At 35.7% G+C, this 26,077-nt stretch overlaps 1 protein-coding gene across 4 annotated transcripts in view; it reads left to right on the forward strand.

Moving 5' to 3' along the window:
- Positions 1-11,266: 11,266 nt before the first annotated feature.
- LOC107595546 (roquin-2-like) overlaps positions 11,267-26,077 on the forward strand; it is a 38,027-nt gene continuing 23,216 nt past the window's right edge. For 2 of the 4 annotated variants that reach the window (XM_016285975.1, XM_016285978.1), the window contains exons 1-3: positions 14,533-14,777; positions 18,926-19,229; positions 22,158-22,275. In XM_016285975.1, the coding sequence (XP_016141461.1) occupies positions 18,999-19,229; positions 22,158-22,275 (349 nt within the window). In that variant the 5' untranslated portion in view covers positions 14,533-14,777; positions 18,926-18,998. Of the gene's footprint in view, positions 11,512-14,532; positions 14,778-16,200; positions 16,740-18,925; positions 19,230-22,157; positions 22,276-26,077 lie in introns of those variants that run through there. The other 2 variants (XM_016285977.1, XM_016285976.1) reach the window with 2 other exon arrangements.

Raw genomic sequence — 26,077 nt, forward strand, 5'->3', positions numbered from 1 at the left:
TTTCAATCTTTTTATCCAAAGTATACTACAGGAATTGCTTTATTCACATATATGCACACCAGATAGTACCATTTATAAAATAAACATATTATATTTATTTGCATTTCAATATTTAGTGCTTTGCAGAAACACCATATTAATATTAGTTTACTTAATATTTGAAGTTAAAATGTCATTGATCTTTAACAGAAATGATCTTAAGGTGTATTGCTCATTTTGTTTTTATCAGCTTATACAACAAGGGCTCATTATTTAGTTTAAATGTTATCACTGTTAATTAATATGCTCTTTATTTGGTTCAAATGACTTCTGTCAAAATAGGTAAAGGTTGTTTCAAGATGTTTCTCCTGCTTAAAAAAAGAAAAAGAAGAAGAAATAAATATAAATGATTTAATAAAAATATAATCTTTAATTATTTTAATTAGCATTTTAAAAAAATGCATTTACAGTACAGTTTGGTAAAAGTTCAATCAAAATGAATTACTTTGGCGTTAATTAAATTGCATGCTTAGCAAAATGAAGCATATTTACATAAATCTAATTTAAAAAATGTGTTTAAATATTACATTTGCCAAAAAACACCCTCAATATGAATCTAAGCATTTCTCGTCAGAGTCTTCTAAGTCCAACTGATATGAGTTCTACCATCCACATTACATTTATAGCTTTATAATTTTATGGTATGTCAACAATTGTCTCAGTTGTATTTGTGTTATCTTTGCTAAATAGAGATTCCTGAGCTACGAAAGAGCAACCTATGAGCAATGACATCTGGGCAGCTTTAAGACAGAACAAGGGTGCGATGTCTCAATCAAGTCCTCTTTGCTCATTTGACATTTACACATGTCTGTCTTCTGTATATCAGACATAAAAAGTATGGATTTGTATGGCAGGTATAGTAGCCTGCACTGTAAAAAAAAATATCTGTACAATTTACGGTAAAAAACCGGCAGCTGTGGTTACCGGAATTTTACCGTAAAAAATACGGTAGCAACGTTTTAGGTTTTACGGTTTTAACTTAAATTTACAGTTAAATACCGTAATTTAATTTGATATAATGTTAATATACCAACCTATTGAAGTACTGAAATCTGTTTTGTAGCTTTGTAATAAACTGATAACCACCAAATGCAGGAGGTGATGAGAAAGTCACATGATGAACCAAAGCCCATCACAAGCAGCTTTTAAATAATAACATATATAGAAGGTGCACATTATCATTCATACAAACACCAAACACCATCACGGTAACACACATGAAACTGAAATAATGCAATAAACATTCATTTAACAACATTAGGTCTAACACACAACCCTAATATACAAAACTGATAAGAAAAAACTAAGAAGAAACATAGTTATTTCAACAAAAAAACATAACATTTTAAATGTAACGCAGGGAATTCTGGGAATGTCAATTTACGGTTATTCACTGTAAATTATACGTTCTTTTTCACTTCCAAAAACGGTATACTACCGTAAAATTGATGTCCAATACATGTAATGTCCAATACAGTTTTTCACCGTATATAGTAGGGGAATTTACCGTTAACCATTTAACAGGCTTTTACTGTAGCATTTTTACAGTCTTTTACCATTAAATTCACGGCCATTTTTTACAGTGTGGAGAACAAGATAAATAATACAATGAATAGAAAACATAAACATAACAGAAATAATCAAGAGTATTGAAACAAGTACTGATGGCACTAGAAAATACCTTGATGTACTCTAACAACACCTGTGTGTTTCTACTTTCGCTTTGCAAACCAAAGTCACTTTTGAATGACATGATTTGAATGTAAAACATGTAAATTAATTTGTTGGTTCACATCAGGAAAACAAAGATTTCCATTTATTGAAGTTTACTGTATTACTGGACTTGACATTTGCTGTTGTACTGTATTTACTGCATATTTAAAAAAAGGTTTACGTAATAATCTCAGAGGCATACAGGAAATAAAATACCTCTTTATGCCTTCACATGGCACTGTTTGAGCATTATGGTTAATGGGCTTTGATTGGTGACGCCATCCTGATTGTCCTCAGCTTCACCTAAATAGACTCATTCAGATGATTTGAACTGTTGGCCAGTGAATGCAGCACCGGATAGGCTGGTGAGGATTGAAGAGCGGTTTGGCATCTGTGGTCGTCTAGAGACTTCAGCAATCTGAACTCATCCCTGCAGCGATCTGTCAGTGGAGAACAAGAGGATGTTCACTAAGAAGCCCTGAGAAACCTGTCCTGAATTCATTTAAGTCTGGACTGGAACGCTCTGTTACATGACATTGGGGTTTGTTTCTAGAGGAATGATATTATGTTTTTTATTGTTGATATTATAATGCATTATTTAAACATATATATATTTTCTTAATATATAAAAAATTATAATATATAAACTATAAAATACAAAAAGATATTTTTTTTATTTGCAATATTTACTTTTAATTTACTAGTGATGCTTGCCCAAATAAATGTCTCAAAACTTTCTCCTTTTTCCCCCCACCTCTTGTGGACAATCCAATGGACCAAAAATAAATAAATAAATAAATCCTTAGGACAGTAAGCAACCACTAAAATTTTACTTTTATTATATTACTTTTTCCCTACTTTTATTATTATTATTCTATTTGTATTTAGGTTATAAAAAATAGAAAATATATTGTATTCTTTGTTTACTTGAATATACAAAATAAGGCTCTAAAAAACAGGGAAACGGGACCAGGAACGTTAAAGTGTGGGAAAAATAATGTCCCACATTGATGGCTGAGATCCTGCATTTCACTAACCACTGTCCTAACTCCATGTCATTTGTTGTTCCTCACAGTGAAAGGAGTCTCTATGGATACTAATCAGGGTCAAAAATGATCAGTGCAATTATGACAAATAGGCTTTCTTGTTTCTTATGAAGACATGTCTATTCTGTCATGGAAACACGATTCTTTAAGAGGGGATTTGTGGGAATAAGGTGAATGTAGGACTTCCCCTGACACACCCTCAACCTAAAACATACAGACTGACATGCATGATGCCTCAAAAGCTCACTTACACATATGTCAAACTCCTCCATCTGTAATACAGCCTGTCAGTTCTCTATTTAATGCTGGGATTTTTGTAGATATAATGCTTAGTCTGTCTTTTTTGTGTTGTCTGTTGAAGCTTTCCAGTTTGGACTGATGTATCGCTATGCTAAAGCTAGCACCATGCATTCTGAAGTCTGTTGGCGTCTGTGTAATTATTGATGAGCACTGGCTTGCTCGAAGTCTCGATCTCAGTGTGGGAAAGAGATGTAATTCTTTATGGATTTAGTCTTTAGTGCATAACTGGATTGCACACGTTTTGTTGAAAACCTTGGGGAAATAGTGCAAAAATGTTAAGCAGAAAAATGCAGTAAATAGGTATGTAGGCCAAATAATACATCTGCACTCAGCAATTACAGGGCCAAGCACGACATGCACATTATAGAGCTGAGTACATGTTTTTGGTCACAGCACTTCTCATGATGATTTTATGAAAAGTCTATGAAGAGACTTATTATTTATTTAAATTCATGGGTTATTTTGGTGTATTATGTCAATGATACTGTACAAAATTTTGGGGTTGGTAATGTTATTATTATTATTTTTTTAAAAGAAGTCTTTTTTGCTCACCAAGGCTGCATTTATACAGTAAAAACTATAACATTGTGAAATACTATTGCAATTTAATATAACTGTTTTCTGTGAATATATTTTAAAATGTAATTCATTCCTGTGATGCAAAGCTGAATTTTCAGCATCATTACTCCAGTTTTCAGTGTCCTTCAAAAATAATTTAAATATGCTGATTTGCTGCTTTAAGAAACATTTATTATTATTATCAATTTTGAAAACAGGTATGCTGCTTCATATTTTTGTGGAAACTGTGACACATTGGTGTTTTTTCCAGGATTCTCTGATGAAAGTCTAAAAGAACAGCTTTTATTTGAAACAGAAATCTATAGAATAAATTTAATGCATCCTTGATGAATAAAAGTATTAATTTCTTTCAAAAAAAAAAAAAAGGCCTCTTAGATAGTCTTTAGTGTCTCACTTTTTGTTTGTTTCCTTGTCAGAAAATTCATTAAGATTTGTCATCAAACACCAAAAATTATTTTGGTGAATTTTGTGAGTCTGAATACGCAAATCAAAATATTGCAGGTCTAGAAAAATGTGTTTACGCAAACCTGACTTCTATTCAAAAGTTATAAATATTTTGCTCCATGTTTTTATGCACTTGGAGGTGCAGTTGTCGCCAGTCGGGTGTTGGATGTTCAGGACATTATGGCAATGGTTCATTGCAAGTTCTGTGTAAATACTGTATGTCAAAATCTTGTGAAGAAAATGGCCTTGCAATCAAATTCAATGATGAGTTGCACACAAATAGTTTGCTGTAGGATGAATTATTCAGGCAGAAGTTAAAACCCCAGGGTGGCTTTCCATAAATGAAAGAATCAAAAAAAAAATGCCTTCATGCTAAAACGCTGTTTCTATTGCCAGTGACTGACTCACCAGTCTGGCCTGAACACTAGTATTAATGATGCTAAACACCGCTAATTATTCTTAAGTCCACTTGTGGAGTAGAAGATAATGTGCTTGTATGAACTTCTGCCAAAATGTGACATGACTCTTTTTTAATATGATACGCAAGAGTGAGGGAGACATTTGGCTTGCATGTGAGTAGCTGATTAAAAACTCCATACGAAAGATCACAGCTAAATGACGCACACTAACCAGTGAAGCAAACAGAATGAATACATTACAAGTTACCAGTAATCTTTAACTTTCCTGCTACCCTGAAATGAGGCAATGAACTTCATAAGGGAAATACCCCACATGCATTCATACTGCCCCTTCAAAACAACATGCAGAATAAGGACTATGAAAAACCCGCAAATTATTGTTGCTAAAGAGCTTTTAAGAGTTGTTAGCTCCACCGCTAAGATTAGCGCAGGCTTATGCTATGATAGCAGTCTTGCATAAGCACAGTCTAGACAGATGTGCAGGATAAACCATTATTTAAATTGTGAAAATTGTAGGTCCACTCCACTCGTCCACTCGTGTAACTCGTCCCAAAGCTAGTGAAGAATCTACAAAGGTTTGGGAATGAAAATCACAATTAATGAGCAGTGTTGGGGAAAGTCACTTTTAAAAGCAATGCATTACAATATTGCGTTACTTCCTAAAAAAGTAACTAATTACGTTACTTTTTATTTAAAGTAATGCTTTACGTTACTTTTGCGTTACTTTTTAAATCTGGGCTGGGCTTGCTTGTTTGCTTTTAATATAAAAAGTTCTATTTTTGGCAAATGTAAAAGCCCTTTCACACCAAAAGCCTCAGGCTGAAGGAAATGCAAATTCACGCCTGTACAGTATACACAGAAGAGGAAAGTTCAACACTCTTCATCAATAAAAAAAAGAAGAAATGTTAGATTATCTTGTGTAATTTTTGCCTATTAGTATGGTTGAATTGGATCACCGGGATTAAATACATAAAGGAAATTTGTATTACTTAACATATTTAATTATTGCAGCTTTGAGTCATATTCTGAGTTGCTTTTAACTGTTTTTATTAATTTTGAGGAAAACTAAATCAGATTTTCTTTTTCTTGTGAGTGAGTGAGATGAATTAATGCATGTTCACATTTATTCTAGAACTAAAGTAACATCTTACTCCCGATTTCTCTCAAGAAGGAGACAGGAGAGCTTTCAATCAATAAATGGGAAAAAAAATAACTGGAGTTACTTATTTGAAAAAGTAACTCGGATATTTTCTTGTAAATTAAAAAGTAATGCGTTACTTTACTAGTTACTTGAAAAAAGTAATCTGATTACATAACTCGCGTTACTTGTAATGCGTTACCCCCAACACTGTTAATGAGTGAAATAACCACAAACATATTAAGGTGTCTCATTGTAAACAACAAACGTGAATATAAATGGTTTAATCCCATCTTAACCGTTTTTGTTGGAAGAAATATTAGTGGCTAGTGTTGGGGGTAACACATTACAAGTAACCCGAGTTACATAATCAGAATACTTTTTCAAAGTAACTAAAGTAACACATTACCTTTTAATTTACAAGAAAAATATCGGAGTTATTTTTTTTAAATAAGTAACACCAGTTACTTTGTTTTCCCATTTATTGACCGACAGCTCTCCAGTACACATGTTGAGAGAAATCGGGAGTAAGTCCCGGAGACGCTTGTGTGCGCCGTGTGAACATGATGTTATTGTAGTTCTAGACTAAATGTGAACACGCATTTACTCATCTCACAAAACAGATTCACTATTTCTCAAAGTGAATAAAAACAGTGAAATGCAAATTCAGAATGTGACGCAAACCTGCAATAATTAAAAATGTTCAATAACACAAATATCCTAGTATTTAATCCCTTTTTTGCCAATGTCTTTGCTGCTGACCTTCGATGATCCTTAATATTTAAAAAATTTAAAAATTGTAAAAAAAAAAAAAATTACATTTTACATTTTAAAAGAGATGTTTTTATTAATAACATACGAGTATAGCTAAATAATTACAACAACTACCAACTTGATGATTAATGTGGTTCATATAACAAATTGCTACAAACTGCTTAAAAAACAACACTGTGCCTTTAAGTCTGTTCCATGGTTCCATTAAGAACCTTCAACATCCATGACATATTTCCATTTTCACAAGGTTCTTTAGATTATTTCAAATGTTCACACTAAGAAAAAATTCTTTAGACTATTTCAAATGTTTTATTTTTCATGTCTCTGTTACACATCTCACATGTACTTAATAACGATAAATTATGCATAATTACGAGCAAATAACCCTAAACCAGACCCTAACCCTAATTGTGTAGTACGTACATGTAGTTAATTAATATTTCTCAGTACTTAAATGTACAATCACACTGTAACAAGGACACCTTAAAATATATATTTTAAAAGAATTGTTTACTGAAAGGTTCTTTGGGGAACCCAAAACGCTTCTTCTTAAGCAATGCTGCAAAAAAACCTTTTGGAAACTTTATTTTGAAGTAAGTTCATGTTGTGGAATGTCAACCACAGACCTAATTTTACACATAAATCTGAAACCAGTAAGTACAAACTCATTAGAACGCACGGTGAATTAGCCAGTAATCTCACATTATGACTGAACAACTCCATTGTTCTTCTCACATAATATAAGTGTAATATAAAACATACAAAATACATATTAAACTAGAATATAACACAGATTATACAAATACAAAAACTGGAGTGTTCATCGCTCTAATCGACATACTAGCTATATGTCATATAGGTATTTGCTCCTAAATATTTTCCAATGCATTTCCACCTGAAAAACCTGTCCTGAGAGGCTTAACAGAGATCAAGAAAACAAGCTCACTCCCATGATCACACAAAGGACCACTAATACTATAGAGTCTCTAGACTTGACAGCTCTTTGCAGTTTAGACGGGAAACTCTCTTAGCAATCCATCAGATACTGTACATGTGAGGGATCAAATAGTTTTGTTCTAACGATTTACCTGCGTCACTGCACATCCTTCAAGCTACAAGGCAACAAATGCAAAGTTGTGTTCTGCGTCCAATCAGGTTGTAGGCAACATTTGCTTCCTCAAAGCAGCTGTCTTCAAACGAAGTGCACATGTGTCATTAGCGTTTCTGTGACATTCTATCCTCAAACTGATTTGAGGAGCTCTGTAATTATCTCTTGCCCAGCTCTGAATGCCTCTGCTTGACTAATGACACATTGACATGGAAATCATATTCTAGGTGCATAATGGGCTTGGAAAGTGGCTGTGGTCAAGAGAGAGAGATGCCACCAAAACATCTTTTTACTCAGCTATTAAATTACAACTCCTACACTGAAATGTAGTTTTCTGTGACGCTTTAGTACCTGAGCACTGAATGTCTAGATTAATTGTGAATGTTCAGCGCAACACTGTAATGCTCTAAAAATAATTCTTAATCCAAATAAGTAAATAAAAGACTTTAGTGTTATTGTAAAATGTGTAAATAATCATAATATACAATGGGTGATGTCTCCGGCCATCCAAGATGTAGATGAGTTTGTATCTTCATCAGAACAGATTTGGAGAAATGCAGCATTTCATCACTTGCTCACCAATGGATGCTCTGCAGTGAATGGGTGCCGTCAGAATGAGAGGCCAAACAGCTGATTAAAACATCACAATAATCCACAACTATTGCTTTCTCCATAATCCATTATTAACTGATGGACTGGAGTGGTGTGGGTTATTGTTTTTATCAGCTGTTTGGACCCTCATTCTGACGGCACCCATTCACTGCAGAGCATCCATTGGTGAGCAAGTGATGAAATGCTGCATTTCTCCAAATCTGTTCCAATAAACAAACTCATCTACAGCTTGGTTGGCCTGAGGGTGAGTAAATTCTCAGCAAATGTGAATTTTTGTGTGAACTATTCCTTTAAGACGGCACTCAAACCCCAAAACAAGACGGAAATTATTTACAATTATTTAAAATTCCATTAATGTATACATGGGGTGTACAGAATCTACCCGGCCGTTTTATGAGTCTGATCTGCTGAATAAGGTGAGTGAATATGAGTCACATTCACATGAAATGAATCATGCTTCAAATCAAGAAATGACAGAACACAGTCTGACACCACTGAATTAAACTGCAACACTTTCACATCAATGCAAAAATTATTTTATTGTATAAAATGACTCAAAATATTAAGTCTTGTTTTTAAAAAAGATGGAAATTATGTTTGTTTAAATCAAGAAGAATATCTGCTCATGGGGTAAGGAAAGGGGAAAACCAGTTATGTTTTACCCAAATAGGCAGATTTTCTTTTAGTTTTAAGCAAAATCCATCCATTGGTGAGCAAGTGATGAAATGCTGCATTTCTCCAAATCTGTTCCTATGAAGAAGCAAACTCATCCATATCTTGGATGGTTTGAGGATGTGTACATTTTCAGCAAATTTTCATTTTTGTGAATTTTCTTTTAATGGATCATTTCTAAAACTGAAGGTGACTGGATGACCCATTGCCAGATATTCTTTCAGTCACTGAAGCAGAAACTTCATCAAAAGACCAGACGCTGACTAGAAAACATCCAAACAAACACTGTGCAGAGTTCAGTAGCTTAGTAACAGTGTAAGGTGCACCAGTGAACCATAGTAAGAGATCGGCAGTGAGACGAAAGAATCCTTTACTCAAAAAAGAAAAAGAAAAAAAGATTTTGGTGCCACTGCGTACAAAGTGCGCCCCCTTGTGTTTTATTAAAACGTTTCTCCAGTTATATATACAGGGCTTGTAAAAGTTATTAATTAAAATTAAACTTTATTCAATTTCAATTCAAATTAATTACTAATTAATTCAACTTTCTTTCCTTTTTTAACTTACAGTCCTAAATTATGTTGGGAGACCTATTAGATGTATCATAGAAAACAAAATAGTTCATAAAATATTTACTTGGCCTCTTGAGGTTAGGATCAACATTTTCAAAACCTCCTTTCAAAAACCATAGTGTTACTTTTTTTTTTTTTTTACTACAAATCCGTAGGGGATTTAAAGAAAACCACGAAACTAAAAGATGCATGATAGATTTAGGTAAAATACGAATGATAAAATAAACTACCGTAATTGACATCTTAAAGAACAAAACCTGAGGAACTATTTAGCAGTGAGATCCAGTAGAGGTGAACAAATACCGTATTTAAATGTGTGCAGTATGACTACACTGTCTGTTTATGGCCAGATGGTGTCGCCAACGTCCTTATCAAAAATGTCTCTCTCACTTGGACTTTACTGTAATACAAATGAAAAGTGAGTGAATGGGGGTAAATGTGTTAACATGATGACAGTCTGATGAGCTAACTGCCTGACTTTTTTTTTTCACAAAAAGACCTTTATGAACATCCTAGAATGGATTCCATATGATTCTATAACAAGAATAGTAACGCAAAATACATTTAGGGCTGGGGGACCCTGTAGTAGGCCGTACACATATAAAAGACCATATTACTTTAGGCAGGATTTGATCAAATAATTTTAAATAGTAATTATTTCATAACATTCATTTGCATCACATGTTTCCCCAGTATTGTGCAGCATTTTATCTAAATTGTTTATGCCATGTTGCTCTCTATGAAGGGATGCACCTGCTACCGTAATCTAGTTCTCCATAAGATCTCAACTCAACAGTGAAGCAGGAACAGGAACAGTGTAGAAAGTGTGAGCAAACATCAGCGTGATTTGAAAGAATTCACTACGATTGACTTAATCAACCCAGAACTCCTTACATTTCCTATTTCACCAAAGTGCATGAACAAACAGATCCACCTGATCAGCTATCGTTCAGCTACAGTAAAGCATCTCTGTCTCTTTAAAATACATGCAGCCTACGCCTCGAAAAGCGGCTTGTTCCGGCTTTGCCCCTTTACATCTTTATCCTTGCCCCCTACATGAAAATAGTACCCTGCACAATAATCAACAACAGCATCGTCTGTGACATTCTGCTGAAAAAGCACAGCTCCAGCATCCAGCCGAGTCATCTGAAGTTTAAACAAGCGCATCCACAGCTCTATTCGGGATGCGAGCATCCGCGGCGGAGGGATATCGAGAGGCCGAATCTCGCTGCTCGGCGGATCTTTGAAGTTGCGAATCCTACTATGGCGAAGGCTTGGCTAATGAATATTAATTATGTAATAAGAAAGTTGCTTGGTAACTTCGGAGAGTAGCTGAAGCTGGGAATCGGAATGAATAATGATTATAAAACAACCACAGGTTGCCGTACGAATAACAAATAACTACAAAAAAATAAATAAATAACTACATCAAATTTAGTCTCATTATTTCAAGTATCCTTTCACGTATCAGTATGTTTCAGTAACATTCAATAGCAGAATAGCTTACTGTAATTACTGAGTAAGAAAAACACTACAAAACTGTCACTAGGTAGGTAGCAATTATGCAAACTTTAGGCATGATTACTAATATGTACTTTTAAAATAGCCTACTAATAATATTTACCTCTAAGGTACCAAAAGATACAATTTAGGGCTAAGCAAGGTACAACGATGAATCTTTTAGCTTTTCTAGAATGATTTCAGGTTTGTGTAGACAGTAAAGGTGAAAGCTTGGCTCATGAATATTGATTAGGTAACGCAGACGTCATGTTGCTGCCATCCAATGACAGAGGCTTGGCTTTTTAATATCCAAACAGACGTCCTCGTCGTAGTAGTTTTCGTGTCTTCGCTGACGGTCATGGGAGTGTACCTGCTCATGCTGAACATGTCGCGCTGTCAGGGAATGCGCTCCCAAATCTCTGGAAATTACATTTATGATTTAATGTGATGTCCGGACGGAATAAAAAAGGACGCCAAAAATTCGGGAAAAAGAAGTTCGGCTCGGCTGTGAATAACTGAATGCGATGAAGAATTTGCTCTTGATGGCGAAGTGCTCGTAAACTATGGACGGTTATGATGATACTCTGTGTCGCCTGCGGTAAGTGCAAGTCGCGCGACTTTGACAGTATCGGGAAGTATCGTTGAGGATCGCTGCTGGTGTGGCGCGCGCTGCTCAAAGATGTGCGCGAAATTATTATGCAACATCATCCTTATAATAATTTTTTTTTTAAAAATCAAACTTTTTCTTTGGAACCAAATAGCTAGCGAATGGACAGTGATGCATGAGCAACAGCATGTCGCGTTGCTTTAAGTTTGTTGCACCCAAGATGTAGATGAGTTTGTATCTTCATCAGAACAGATTTGGAGAAATGTAGCATTTCATCACTTGCTCACCAATGGATGCTCTGCAGTGAATGGGTGCCGTCAGAATGAGAGTCCAAACAGCTGATTAAAACATCACAATAATCCACAACTATTGCTTTCTCCATAATCCATTATTAACTGATGGACTGGAGTGGTGTGGGTTATTGTTTTTATCAGCTGTTTGGACCCTCATTCTGACGGCACCCATTCACTGCAGAGCATCCATTGGTGAGCAAGTGATGAAATGCTGCATTTCTCCAAATCTGTTCTGATGAAGAAACAAACTCATCCATATCTTGGATGGTTTGAGGATGTGTACATTTTCAGCAAATTTTCATTTTTGTGAATTTTCTTTTAATGGATCATTTCTAAAACTGAAGGTGACTGGATGACCCATTGCCAGATATTCTTTCAGTCACTGAAGCAGAAACTTCATCAAAAGACCAGACGCTGACTAGAAAACATCCAAACAAACACTGTGCAGAGTTCAGTAGCTTAGTAACAGTGTAAGGTGCACCAGTGAACCATAGTAAGAGATCGGCAGTGAGACGAAAAAATCCTTTACTCAAAAAAGAAAAAGAAAAAAAGATTTTGGTGCCACTGCGTACAAAGTGCGCCCCCTTGTGTTTTATTAAAACGTTTCTCCAGTTATATATACAGGGCTTGTAAAAGTTATTAATTAAAATGAAACTTTATTCAATTTCAATTCAAATTAATTACTAATTAATTCAACTTTCTTTCCTTTTTTAACTTACAGTCCTAAATTATGTTGGGAGACCTATTAGATGTATCATAGAAAACAAAATAGTTCATAAAATATTTACTTGGCCTCTTGAGGTTAGGATCAACATTTTCAAAACCTCCTTTCAAAAACCATAGTGTTACTTTTTTTTTTTTTTTACTACAAATCCGTAGGGGATTTAAAGAAAACCACAAAACTAAAAGATGCATGATAGATTTAGGTAAAATACGAATGATAAAATAAACTACCGTAATTGACATCTTAAAGAACAAAACCCGAGGAACTATTTAGCAGTGAGATCCAGTAGAGGTGAACAAATACCGTATTTAAATGTGTGGAAACTAAAAGATGCATGATAGATTTAGGTAAAATACGAATGATAAAATAAACTACCGTAATTGACATCTTAAAGAACAAAACCTGAGGAACTATTTAGCAGTGAGATCCAGTAGAGGTGAACAAATACCGTATTTAAATGTGTGCAGTATGACTACACTGTCTGTTTATGGCCAGATGGTGTCGCCAACGTCCTTATCAAAAATGTCTCTCTCACTTGGACTTTACTGTAATACAAATGAAAAGTGAGTGAATGGGGGTAAATGTGTTAACATGATGACAGTCTGATGAGCTAACTGCCTGACTTTTTTTCACAAAAAGACCTTTATGAACATCCTAGAATGGATTCCATATGATTCTATAACAAGAATAGTAACGCAAAATACATTTAGGGCTGGGGGACCCTGTAGTAGGCCGTACACATATAAAAGACCATATTACTTTAGGCAGGATTTGATCAAATAATTTTAAATAGTAATTATTTCATAACATTCATTTGCATCACATGTTTCCCCAGTATTGTGCAGCATTTTATCTAAATTGTTTATGCCATGTTGCTCTCTATGTAGGGATGCACCTGCTACCGTAATCTAGTTCTCCATAAGATCTCAACTCAACAGTGAAGCAGGAACAGGAACAGTGTAGAAAGTGTGAGCAAACATCAGCGTGATTTGAAAGAATTCACTACGATTGACTTAATCAACCCAGAACTCCTTACATTTCCTATTTCACCAAAGTGCATGAACAAACAGATCCACCTGATCAGCTATCGTTCAGCTACAGTAAAGCATCTCTGTCTCTTTAAAATACATGCAGCCTACGCCTCGAAAAGCGGCTTGTTCCGGCTTTGCCCCTTTACATCTTTATCCTTGCCCCCTACATGAAAATAGTACCCTGCACAATAATCAACAACAGCATCGTCTGTGACATTCTGCTGAAAAAGCACAGCTCCAGCATCCAGCCGAGTCATCTGAAGTTTAAACAAGCGCATCCACAGCTCTATTCGGGATGCGAGCATCCGCGGCGGAGGGATATCGAGAGGCCGAATCTCGCTGCTCGGCGGATCTTTGAAGTTGCGAATCCTACTATGGCGAAGGCTTGGCTAATGAATATTAATTATGTAATAAGAAAGTTGCTTGGTAACTTCGGAGAGTAGCTGAAGCTGGGAATCGGAATGAATAATGATTATAAAACAACCACAGGTTGCCGTACGAATAACAAATAACTACAAAAAAATAAATAAATAACTACATCAAATTTAGTCTCATTATTTCAAGTATCCTTTCACGTATCAGTATGTTTCAGTAACATTCAATAGCAGAATAGCTTACTGTAATAACTGAGTAAGAAAAACACTACAAAACTGTCACTAGGTAGGTAGCAATTATGCAAACTTTAGGCATGATTACTAATATGTACTTTTAAAATAGCCTACTAATAATATTTACCTCTAAGGTACCAAAAGATACAATTTAGGGCTAAGCAAGGTACAACGATGAATCTTTTAGCTTTTCTAGAATGATTTCAGGTTTGTGTAGACAGTAAAGGTGAAAGCTTGGCTCATGAATATTGATTAGGTAACGCAGACGTCATGTTGCTGCCATCCAATGACAGAGGCTTGGCTTTTTAATATCCAAACAGACGTCCTCGTCGTAGTAGTTTTCGTGTCTTCGCTGACGGTCATGGGAGTGTACCTGCTCATGCTGAACATGTCGCGCTGTCAGGGAATGCGCTCCCAAATCTCTGGAAATTACATTTATGATTTAATGTGATGTCCGGACGGAATAAAAAAGGACGCCAAAAATTCGGGAAAAAGAAGTTCGGCTCGGCTGTGAATAACTGAATGCGATGAAGAATTTGCTCTTGATGGCGAAGTGCTCGTAAACTATGGACGGTTATGATGATACTCTGTGTCGCCTGCGGTAAGTGCAAGTCGCGCGACTTTGACAGTATCGGGAAGTAACATTGAGGATCGCTGCTGGTGTGGCGCGCGCGGCTAAAAAGATGTGCGCGAAAACATTATGCAACATCATCCCTACAATAAATACACTTTTTTGCCAAACTTTTCTCCATGAAAACAAATAGCAAGGGAATAGACATTGATGCATGAGCAACAGCATGTCGCGTTGCTTTAAGTTTGTTGCACTGCTAGTTATTTGCGCGAGAAATGCCTATAGCATTAGGAATATTCATGGTGTGCATTGCATTAGATCTAATTCCATGCGATTTCATATTTCAATGTCTAATAGAACGCTTGGCTAAGATTCAGTGATTAATCCTTTTCATGATGATTCAGTGAACCTGATGATCCACGTTGTATATGTAAGAAAATAAAGTTGATCTGGAGTAAGTTTATAGGTGCGCAGCTGTCAGTGGAGTTGCACAACAAAATTAGCGCTCAAACAGACTTCCGCGTCTTAAGAACAATAGATTATTCCACGTTTCATTCATTCGATCAACCCAAAGCTTTAGGTAGTGTTCATTTTCCATGTATAGCCTACTAATCATGATGCTCGGAGTTCTTCACACTTGAAAGACACATTATACCAAACGCAATATTTTCCGACAGAAGACAATAGATTGAAGTAGTTTCAGTTTCATTATACACTGTGAAGAGTGTAAATGCATTCTTGTTACTTTGATGGTGGGTTCTACCATGAGGGGGTTTCTACCTGATTCCATTCTTAAATCGCTGCAGTCTCGCGCGCATTCGGGCATATTCAATTATAATGTTTTTTTTACTCGAATAAATCCAGTTGATTTCGTCGTTACCACATTTTTACGTTACCTGACAAAATATAGCCATTTACAGGCGTAACCAAGCAGTGTTGGGGGTAACGCATTACAAGTAACGCGAGTTACGTAATCAGATTACTTTTTTCAAGTAACTAGTGAAGTAACGCATTACTTTTTAATTTACAAGAGAATATCTGAGTTACTTTTTTCAAATAAGTAACGCAAGTTGTTTGAGATGTGAGAGGGTTGAAATAAATCTAAATATTTACGACTTTGTATTATGTGATATATACACTTCAGTGAAATATTTAGATGACAATTTAGAAAGGATGACAGCAGTGTGTAAAACACGTTATGTTTTAGCCTACTGTAAAAATAACTTTCATGATAGTGTTAATAGTTGCAAACATTTTCCTGTTTGTCTTCAGAGTTTCTATTTTCTGCTGTGCCCTAGTCACATGGTGGCAAGACAGTGAAGTGATTTCCTGTTTATGAGCTTGAAGTGATCTTTTGTCATTTTTTTTGTATGCACGGCGTTCCACACGACGCGCTCAGTTCAAGCAAACCCATTTTAGCCTGCATTTCAAAACGCATTATAACGTCACTTAATTACTTTGACATGCAAATACAGAATATTTGTTTTCTGTTTTTATTTTTATAATTGCTTTTTGTTGGAATATATTCATGCCTCACTTCCCTGTTTCTGTATGTTTCTACAAGTTTTGTAAAAAAAAAAAAAAAAAACTTGATATGTAATTATTTTGTGAAGCAACTTTTAAAAACGCTATGTTTGTAGTAATGCATTTGTAATTAAGTATAAATGTGACATCTATAACACGCACACGCACACGCACACGCCCGCACTGTACTGTATGCATGTAAAGTGCATTGATGATGAACGCTCGCGTGATTCGCGTGGAAGAGTGGGCGTGTAAAAATATCAGAATTCCCTCGCGCATCGTGATGCTCCCCGTGACCATGAGTCACTGAATCACGCCACGAAACCCACCACCGCAACTATCCTCGAACGCGTTTTGTCTCACGCGTGAACCCAGCGACATTAAATTCAGCAGCAGCGTGGAAATATGACTCGCGCGAGCGGAATCGAGCTACGCTGGGGATGTTTCACGCGCGCGGTCACTTACATGGTGCGTAGATGCATAAATGTTTCGTGTATGTGCAGTAACTTACTGTCTACTTCAGGTACCGTGCTACTTTATTCATCGTATTACTTTTATTAATGCTGCATTTGCTGAATTGTTTAAAATAGTATTTAAAGCTAATGCCGTTCATATTCAATTGCTTTGTGTTTTATGATTGCGCATTAATGCAGGCTTACGTTGTGAATAAACTTACACCTTTTAGTTTAAATATTATATATGATGGCTTTCTTTTACATATAGGATAAGATGTACTGACATTAATTTGCATGCCTTTACATTAGGCTGGTGGTTTTGTGAGTAACATACTGAAAGAGAGTAGTGCCCACATGGCCAAAGGCATGAGCTCCTCCCTGACAAATGATTGATCTCAACAGCAGTGGGGGCCCTTGCATAACTTTGCATGACATGGTTCTGTCAGGGTATGAAGTGTCACCGGAGCCTTTCCTGGAGAAGCAGACATCAGTCGAGGGGTTCAGTCAGCAGGTGCTGCTGGAACAGCAGTTACGTAGCAGCTGAAACTCTATGTGGTGTCCAAGTAGGGGAATGAATGATTTCTTTTACCGCTGTAATTTTACACCTTTCGACAAGAGCAATCCATGAGGCGCTGACGAAGATAAAGGCAATTTTCAGCTGTCCTTTTACTATGTTCCTCTCCTTGGCTTTTTGCTGGGGTTTGTGAAATGTGTTTAATGTGGGGTTTCAATCCACACAGTGTTGATGGCTGTTTCACGCTTATCTGGTCCACCTTCTGTCCTAAAGGAAGTCCCTGAAGAGCACAAATTCAGAAACAAATAAAGGGATCTAGAGAAAGTGCGAGGGAGGGGTTGAGTGAATGGAGATGTGCAGAACATGAATGAGTCTGAGTGCAAGACAGTTTATTCCTAGAGCTGAGAGCTGATGGCAACAAGAAATGACATCAGAGGGGGAGGAATTGAGAGAGAAAGAATAACTCTAAAATAAATATGAGTGCCGTGGTGTCTGGATGTTGCTGAGTGGTTGCACGCAAAAACAAACAGCTCCACCTATGTAGTCTGATTCACAAACAGATGACTCTTATAGGTCAAATTAATTGGTTCTTATAATAAATCGAGCAACTAGCTAACACAAGTAAAAAAAAAAAAGAAAAGAATTGGTTCTCTTAATAATTCTAGCAACTGACACAAGTAAAAAAAACGTGTTATACGCAAAAACAAACAGCACCACCTGTAGTCTGATTTTTTAATGAATTAAGATACTGTCACTACTAAAAATAAAATGAATTGGTTCTCTTAATGAATCAAGCAACTGGCCCAAGTAAAAAAAAAAACATTACACGCAAAAACAGACATGATCAAGAAACAAACATTCATGAATCAGTCAAATGAATGATTCTTTTAATGAATCAAGCAACTGGCACAAGAAAAAAACACTTTACACACTAAGACAAACAGTAAAACCTATGTAGTCTGATTCACGAACAAATGACTCTTACAAGTCAAATGAATTGGTTCTTTTAATGAATTGAGTAACTGGCACAAGTAAAAAAAAACACGTTACATGCAAAAACAAACAGTGTCACTTATGTAGTCTGATGATTCACAAACATATGACATTCTTTTAATGATTCACGCAACTGGCACAAGTAAAAAAATGAACTGTTTTTTTAATGAATCGAGCAACTGGCACAAGTAATCACAAAAACAAACAGCACCAGCTATGCAGTCTGATTCACGAACAAACGACACCAATAAGTCAAACGAATTGGTTCTTTTAATGAATCGAGCAAAAAGACCCTACCTAACACATGTATCCGCACATGAATTTGTTGTTAACCTTGTTCTAATGTTAATGGATTTAGAGCTTACTAAATGAACAACTGTGTGTTCAAGGTTAGTCATTTGCATAAAAAACCATGCCCAAACCATCTCCATGTAAGGGCTTTCCACACAACCTTTCATCACTCTTAGCAAACATATGAAACTCTCTAAAGAAGAGCTCTCGCCTGAGAACATACTGCAAGATTCTTGAGCAAGGCCAAGTACATGTGTTCAAAACCAGTTCAAACGCAATAAACTCGTTTAATACAGATGAATCATGCTTTTTTATGAAAATCTTTGTATGCAGATTTCATGTATAAAATTGTGTGTATGCATGATTAGTGAATGGGTCTCAGTGTCTGTTTCTCTCCTCAGGTGTGTTTAAGGTGCCGGGGCGAGGCATCATGCGATTTACCTGAGCGTGATTGTTCCACCTGGAGGTTACAGGATGCCGGTGCAGGCAGCTCAATGGACTGAGTTTCTATCCTGCCCCATCTGCTATAATGAGTTTGACGCCTGCAGCCACAAGCCCATCAGCCTGGGCTGCTCGCACACCGTCTGCAAGACCTGCCTGCACAAACTGCATCGCAAGGCCTGTCCTTTTGACCAGACGGCCATTAGCACTGACATTGATGTGCTGCCTGTCAACTGTGCCCTCCTGCAGCTGGTGGGGGCGCCGGTGAGTGGGGCATGCATATATAATCGATATGATTGCTTTTGATGTTTTGAATAGCTCAGGAAATCTAGTGTTGCTGTCTTTCTGGGGACTGTTTCAGTAAGGAGGTTCAACCAACTCTGAGTTGACTTACCCTGAGATGGGAAACTCTGCATTTTTTCGGGTTCAGAACAGCTAAATGTAGTTAGTTTAATCAACTCTGAGTAGACTGACTCTGAGTTTAGCGTGCACCATGACTATGAAAAGCCATGATCAATGGAGCTCCGAAATTTTGATTCACCATGGCAACAGCACCCGACAAAATGACGTCCGCATACTTCCGAGTCAATACGTAACAAACATTTGACATACTAAATAAATGTCATTCAGGGTCTATTTCAATGTGCAGCAGCTTTTTCCACATAGTCTAATGCTTTTTTCACATAATTAAATGTTCTCTAATCCAAACTGATGCATTTCTTAATTAGAGTAATGAAATTAACATTTGACTTCTACTCAGCCAACAGCAAGAAAGCTCGCAAAATAATGACGAACAGATGAAGAGGAGATGGCCAAACCAAGTATTGGTAGAATATTAAAATCCAACAGGAGAAAGAATAACTGTTGCTTTTGTATTTGTAGGAAATAAAAAATGTGTGTAACAGCTGTGGTGGTGGTTATGACTTATATCTCAAACTACCCTTCCTTCTGGCATCCTTCCATTCCATACAGTAATTAGCTTCATTTTTGATGGGTTTGTGCTCAGGAAACTAAACAAAAATTCTCATAAAGAGCGAGACACACTTTCCACACTTTGCTTAAAATGGTAATCAATACTTTATGTCTCGCAATTTTTATTTTAAAATCCTGAGAAAACTGAATTGTGAGATATGAACTTGCAGTTCTAAGAAAAAAGTCAGAATTGCCAGATATAAACTCCTGCAATCTCCTGTTTACATCTCACAATTTGGAGTTTATAACTCAAAATTTTGAATTTATTTCTCCCAATTTTGAGCTTTTTTCCCCAATTCTGACTTTTATCTATTCTTTATAATTCTGAGTTTATCATACAATTCTGAGTTTATATCTCACAATTCTGAGATTATCGTACAATTCTGAGTTTATATCTCGCAATACTGAGTTTATCGTACAATTCTAAGTTTATATCTCACAATTCTGAGATTATCTTTTTTTCCCCAATTCTGACTTTTATCTATTCTTTATAATTCTGAGTTTATCATACAATTCTAAGTTTATATCTCACAATTCTGAGATTATCGTACAATTCTGAGTTTATATCTCGCAATTCTGAGTTTATCGTACAATTCTAAGTTTATATCTCACAATTCTGAGTTTATCGTACAATTCTAAGTTTATATCTCACAATTCTGAGTTTATCGTACAATTCTGAGTTTATATCTCACAATTCTGAGTTTATCGTACAATTCTAAGTTTATATCTCACAATTCTGAGTTTATCGTACAATTCTAAGTTTATATCTCGCAATTCTGAGTTTATCGTACAATTCTGTTTATATCTCGTAATTCTGACTTTATCGTACAATTCTAAGTTTATATCTCGCAATTCTGACTTTATCGTACAATTCTAAGTTTATATCTCAACAATTCTGAGTTTATCGTACAATTCTGAGTTTATATCTCGCAATTCTGAATTTATCGTACAATTCTAAGTTTATTTCTCACAATTCTGAGTTTATATCTTGCAATTCTAACTTTTTCCTCAGAATTCTAAGTTTATATCTCATAATTCTTATTTTTAAAAGTTTATATCCCACAACTCTTAGTTTATATCTTACAGTTCTGAGTTTATATCTCACAATTCTGAGTTAATATCTCGCAATTCTGAGTTTATATCTCACAATTCTGAGTTTGTTGTACAATTCTAAGTTTATCTCACAATTCTGAGTTTATCGTACAATTCTGAGTTTATATCTCGCAATTCTGAATTTATCGTACAATTCTAAGTTTATTTCTCACAATTCTGAGTTTATATCTTGCAATTCTAACTTTTTCCTCAGAATTCTAAGTTTATATCTCATAATTCTTATTTTTAAAAGTTTATATCCCACAACTCTTAGTTTATATCTTACAGTTCTGAGTTTATATCTCACAATTCTGAGTTAATATCTCGCAATTCTGAGTTTATATCTTGCAATTTTGTTTTTTGTTTCCTCCATGAAATTGAAAATAAAGGTAACTGCGAGTTTATTCCGTAATTCTGACTTTTCTTCTCAGATCTGCAAGAAAAAAGAATTTGGGATATAAAAAAAGTACAAACTGTGAGAAAGCTATTATCATAACATAAAACACAAATTATTTACCATACATTTTCTTATGTAATGTAAATTATTACATTTAATGAACTTCTTAGTGTCTTATCATGATTCCCAATTATTATTATTTTTTTTATTGTAGAAATTAGAAATGTTCTTCCTCTAATATTTTCACTTTGCTTCACTTCAAACAGGCAATTTTCACCAGTGACCATTATGCTGTTTAACATTGACGTCACAATGAGTTTTTTGTTTCCTCCATGAAATTGAAAATAAAGGTAACTGCGAGTTTATTCCGTAATTCTGACTTTTCTTCTCAGATCTGCAAGAAAAAAGAATTTGGGATATAAAAAAAGTCCAAACTGTGAGAAAGCTATTATCATAACATAAAACACAAATTATTTACCATACATTTTCTTATGTAATGTAAATTATTACATTTAATGAACTTCTTAGTGTCTTATCATGATTCCCAATTATTATTTTTTTTTTTATTGTAGAAATTAGAAATGTTCTTCCTCTAATATTTTCACTTTGCTTCACTTCAAACAGGCAATTTTCACCAGTGACCATTATGCTGTTTAACATTGACGTCACAATGTCATAAATAGAACTCTTCTGGTGGTGTTTCATATCTACCAATGGTTGTTTTTCTGCAGGTTCCAGAGGGAGAGATTGTGAGTGTGGGCAGTGTTGAAGACACGAGACATTATGAAGTGTGCAGGATCTGTGTGGAGGAGCTGGCGCTGTATCTCAGACCAATCAGTGGAGGAAAAGGTGAGTGTGTGAGTGTGTCATACAGGTAGATCAACAACAATGCCTGTGAGTGCTGCATTATTGTTTAGGCTTGCGGCTGAATGAGCTCACGTTTGAATAGCGCAACATTTCCTGTTGTTCAGCGGCTACGTGTGCTTTATCTGTCTGTGGTTGGAGAAGTTTGCGTCAGTGGGAAAAACAAAAAAACACTGAAACCCAAAGGCCACTTCAGAAACAAGAGAAAAACATGCAGGTATTTTATATGCAATACATGCAATGAAATACACTGAAAAAGTACATGTTTACAATATACATTAATGTTTAGTGATGTTTACTAAAAGTAAAATGAAAGCAATAAGCACATTGTATCTCACAGTGCATTTTCGTACATTATTGCATATCAGGAGCTGGTGTTACTTATTATTCACAGAATAATTTCCCACTGTGTTGAACACAAGAACTGCTCTTTGTAGGGCAATAAAACACTTGGTCTTCATGAGCAATAAAGCTCCAGGCCACTCATGGTCTCAGCTGCTGTGAGCGGAAAAGTGTGTTTCAGGACTCAATTGACTATTTTATTGAAGTAACAATAAAAGTTACTCCTCGCAGCGGACTAGTGGAACGCTAAAGCTCTTAAACTCCTCATTGAGCTTTGAGCTCATAACAGAGCTCCTCTGCCAAGCCTGCACTATTATGCTGTGGTGTAGCCATAAGACTCGTGAGACTTTTACCCTCATGAGGGAAGTAGGATCAGTAGTAGATTTAGTGTATTAGTAGGTGAACTGTGGGGAAAACTAAATGACAGGTAATTTAAAGGCATTAAGGATAATTTGTCTTTAGACCAATATTCTTTCATTATATTATAATATAAAATATAATATAATATATATTTTAGAACAATATATATATTGTTGTGTAACTGTAAATACATATATAATACACATTATAAATGTTTATATATATGTGTGTGTATGTATATATATATATATATATATATATATATATATATATTTAAGTGCAGCAGAAATTCTTTTGTAACCTTGGCCAGATCTCTGCCTTGCCACAATGCTGTCTCTGAGCTCTTCAAAGGGTCTGAATACTTAGGACCATGTGATATTTCAGTTTTTCTTAATGCATTAATTGATTAACGCGACAATTATTTTATCGCACATTAACGCAGTTTTTTTATTTTTATGAAAGTCCGTTGCTCACTGGTTTTGAATACACACAGACAAACCATGGGTCACAGGACAGGAAGGGTGGGATGTTGATCAGTACTGGCTTGGGATGGGCGTCATCATGTGTCTCAACCAATGAGAGCATTTGGGGAGGGCCTAAGACTGCAGCATGAATGCTCCCAATCAAATTATTTAGGCTAAACATCAACATTCACAAACCACTGTCCACTGTTATTTTTAACAGAAAAGAATGCAACGTGCTCATAATCACGACTTCATAAGTGGGAAATAGGAAGTTTCCGATAGCACGTGAAGAAGCAGAGAAGAACTCTCGCTCAGCAATCATTCTTTAAGTTTATAATTAATCACAAATTAATCTCACATCAAATCTGGCGCATTAATATAGAATGGTGATTAAACTGACTTGACCTGTGCATTACATAAACGGTTTTAATGCATACCTGTCAGCCAATCAGAATCGAGTATTCAGACAGACCATGGTATATACATATATATATATATATATTAGGGATGCTCCGATCCGCCCTTTTCGCCTCTGATACCGATTCCGATACCTAGGGTTTGGTATTGGCCGATACCGATCCGATGCCAGTGAAGTTTTTCCCCTCATTTAAATAAATGTAGAATTTATATATCTCTGTGTGTGGAACTGATAATCATTTTTTTCACAATCTACTAGACACAGACTACTTCATTAAAAGAAAAATAAAATAAACGAATATGAAAAAATATAGGCTTATGTATATTTATAATCTATGACAAAAATGTATCATAAACTAGGTTAGTGGATAATTCGGCAGCAAAAGTTATTCTAGAGAAATCAGTGCACAATAATTTTAGAAATCCAAACATTTAGTGAAAAACTATATTTTGTGGGGAACAAATAAAAGTGTTGCACTAAATATGGTAAAATGTTACACATTGCTATTTGTATTATTATAAAATCCATTCATTAAAAACATTCATGAATGTACTTATATATAAGTATATACTATAAAATTAAAATACATTTCTTTTAAATGTATAGCATATTTTTTAATAAGGCAACAACATATGATAGATACGATAGGACAAAACAAATACAGTGCAGCACGAACTGTTTTTATACAGTCTATGAGCACGAGGCTCTTGCGGTGTGCGCGTCCGGTGTGCGGGGTGGTGCGCTTGAAGCAACGTGGCGTCACAGCCTGGCGCCGTGTTGCTTCGGGTGCATCGTTCTGCACACCGGATGCGCACATTGTAAGCACTTCATTTTAAAAACTGCAAAGCACAAAGGGAAGAGAAATTGATGCGTAGTGTATTATATCTGTGCAACAGTTATTGAGCCTTTCTTTTAACAGTTTTAAATTTCAGTTGCACGTTAAAAACAATTTATAGTCTTATCTACGCCCGTGTTTTGTTCTCACAGACACCCGGTAGCAAGTAACAAAACAACATTAAACTCCGGCAAGAAGATAAAGTCCTTTTTGCAAAATCATAGACATGTATTTACAAATCAAGTATAATGGGAACACAGAATGATCTCGGAGAGAGCTTTACCGAGCTGACTGCTGTAACCGAACGCGACCAGTGTTTAAAGGCTGAACGAATTACTGACAGCCACAGCTGAGAAAAGAGTTCATGTGAACTTTAATGTAAGGACTTAAATATTCATATGTAGTGCACATTAAGCTATCGTATGGCTTCAGAAGCAACACAGAATAATTCGCACAATCGGGGGAAAAAAATAAATAAAAACATCTCGGATTTGGATCAGCCCTCTCTGACCGATACCCGATCAGAGAAAAATGGCACTATCGGAGCCGATACCCGATATGAATATCGGATCGGCGCATCCCTAATATATATATATATACAGTGCTGCTTGAAAGTTTGTGAACCCTTTAGAATTGTCTGTATTTCTGCATAAATATAACCCAAAAAGTAATCAGATTTTCATGCAAGTTCTGAAAGTTGACAAAGAGAACCCAATCAAACAAATTAGATGAAAATATATACTTTGTCATTAATTTATTCAGGAAAATGATCCAATATTACATATATGTGAGTGGCAAAAGTATGTGAATCTCTAGGATTAGCTGTAATTTGAAGGTGAAATTAGAGTCCATCTGTTCGAAAGTGTTTTTAATCAGTGAGATGACTATCTGGTGTCAGTGCATGCTCTGTTTTATCTAAAGAACAGGGATCTATCAAAGTTTGGTCATGTTTGTGGAAGTGTATCATGGCACAAATAAATGAAATCTCTGAGGACCTCAGAAAAAGAGTTGGTGTTGCTCATCAGGCTAGAAAAGGTTTTGCTCTGTTTTATCTAAAGAACAGGGATCTATCAAAGTTTGGTCATGTTTGTGGAAGTGTATCATGGCACAAATAAATGAAATCTCTGAGGACCTCAGAAAAAGAGTTGGTGTTGCTCATCAGGCTAGAAAAGGTTTAAAGCCATCTCTAAAGAGTTTGTTCTCCACCAATCCACAGTCAGACAGACTGTGTAGACAATTCAAGACCACTGTTACCCTCCCCAGGAGTGCTCCACCAACAAAGAACACTCTAAAAGCAAGACGTGTAAAAGTCCACTAGGTTTCAAAGGACTGCAGGCTAACTTCTAAGCAACTAAAGGCCTTTCTCAC

The sequence above is a fragment of the Sinocyclocheilus grahami genome, unplaced genomic scaffold (assembly GCF_001515645.1).
Source record: "Sinocyclocheilus grahami isolate Dianchi unplaced genomic scaffold, SAMN03320097.WGS_v1.1 scaffold204.1, whole genome shotgun sequence".
Classification (NCBI taxonomy): domain Eukaryota; kingdom Metazoa; phylum Chordata; class Actinopteri; order Cypriniformes; family Cyprinidae; genus Sinocyclocheilus; species Sinocyclocheilus grahami.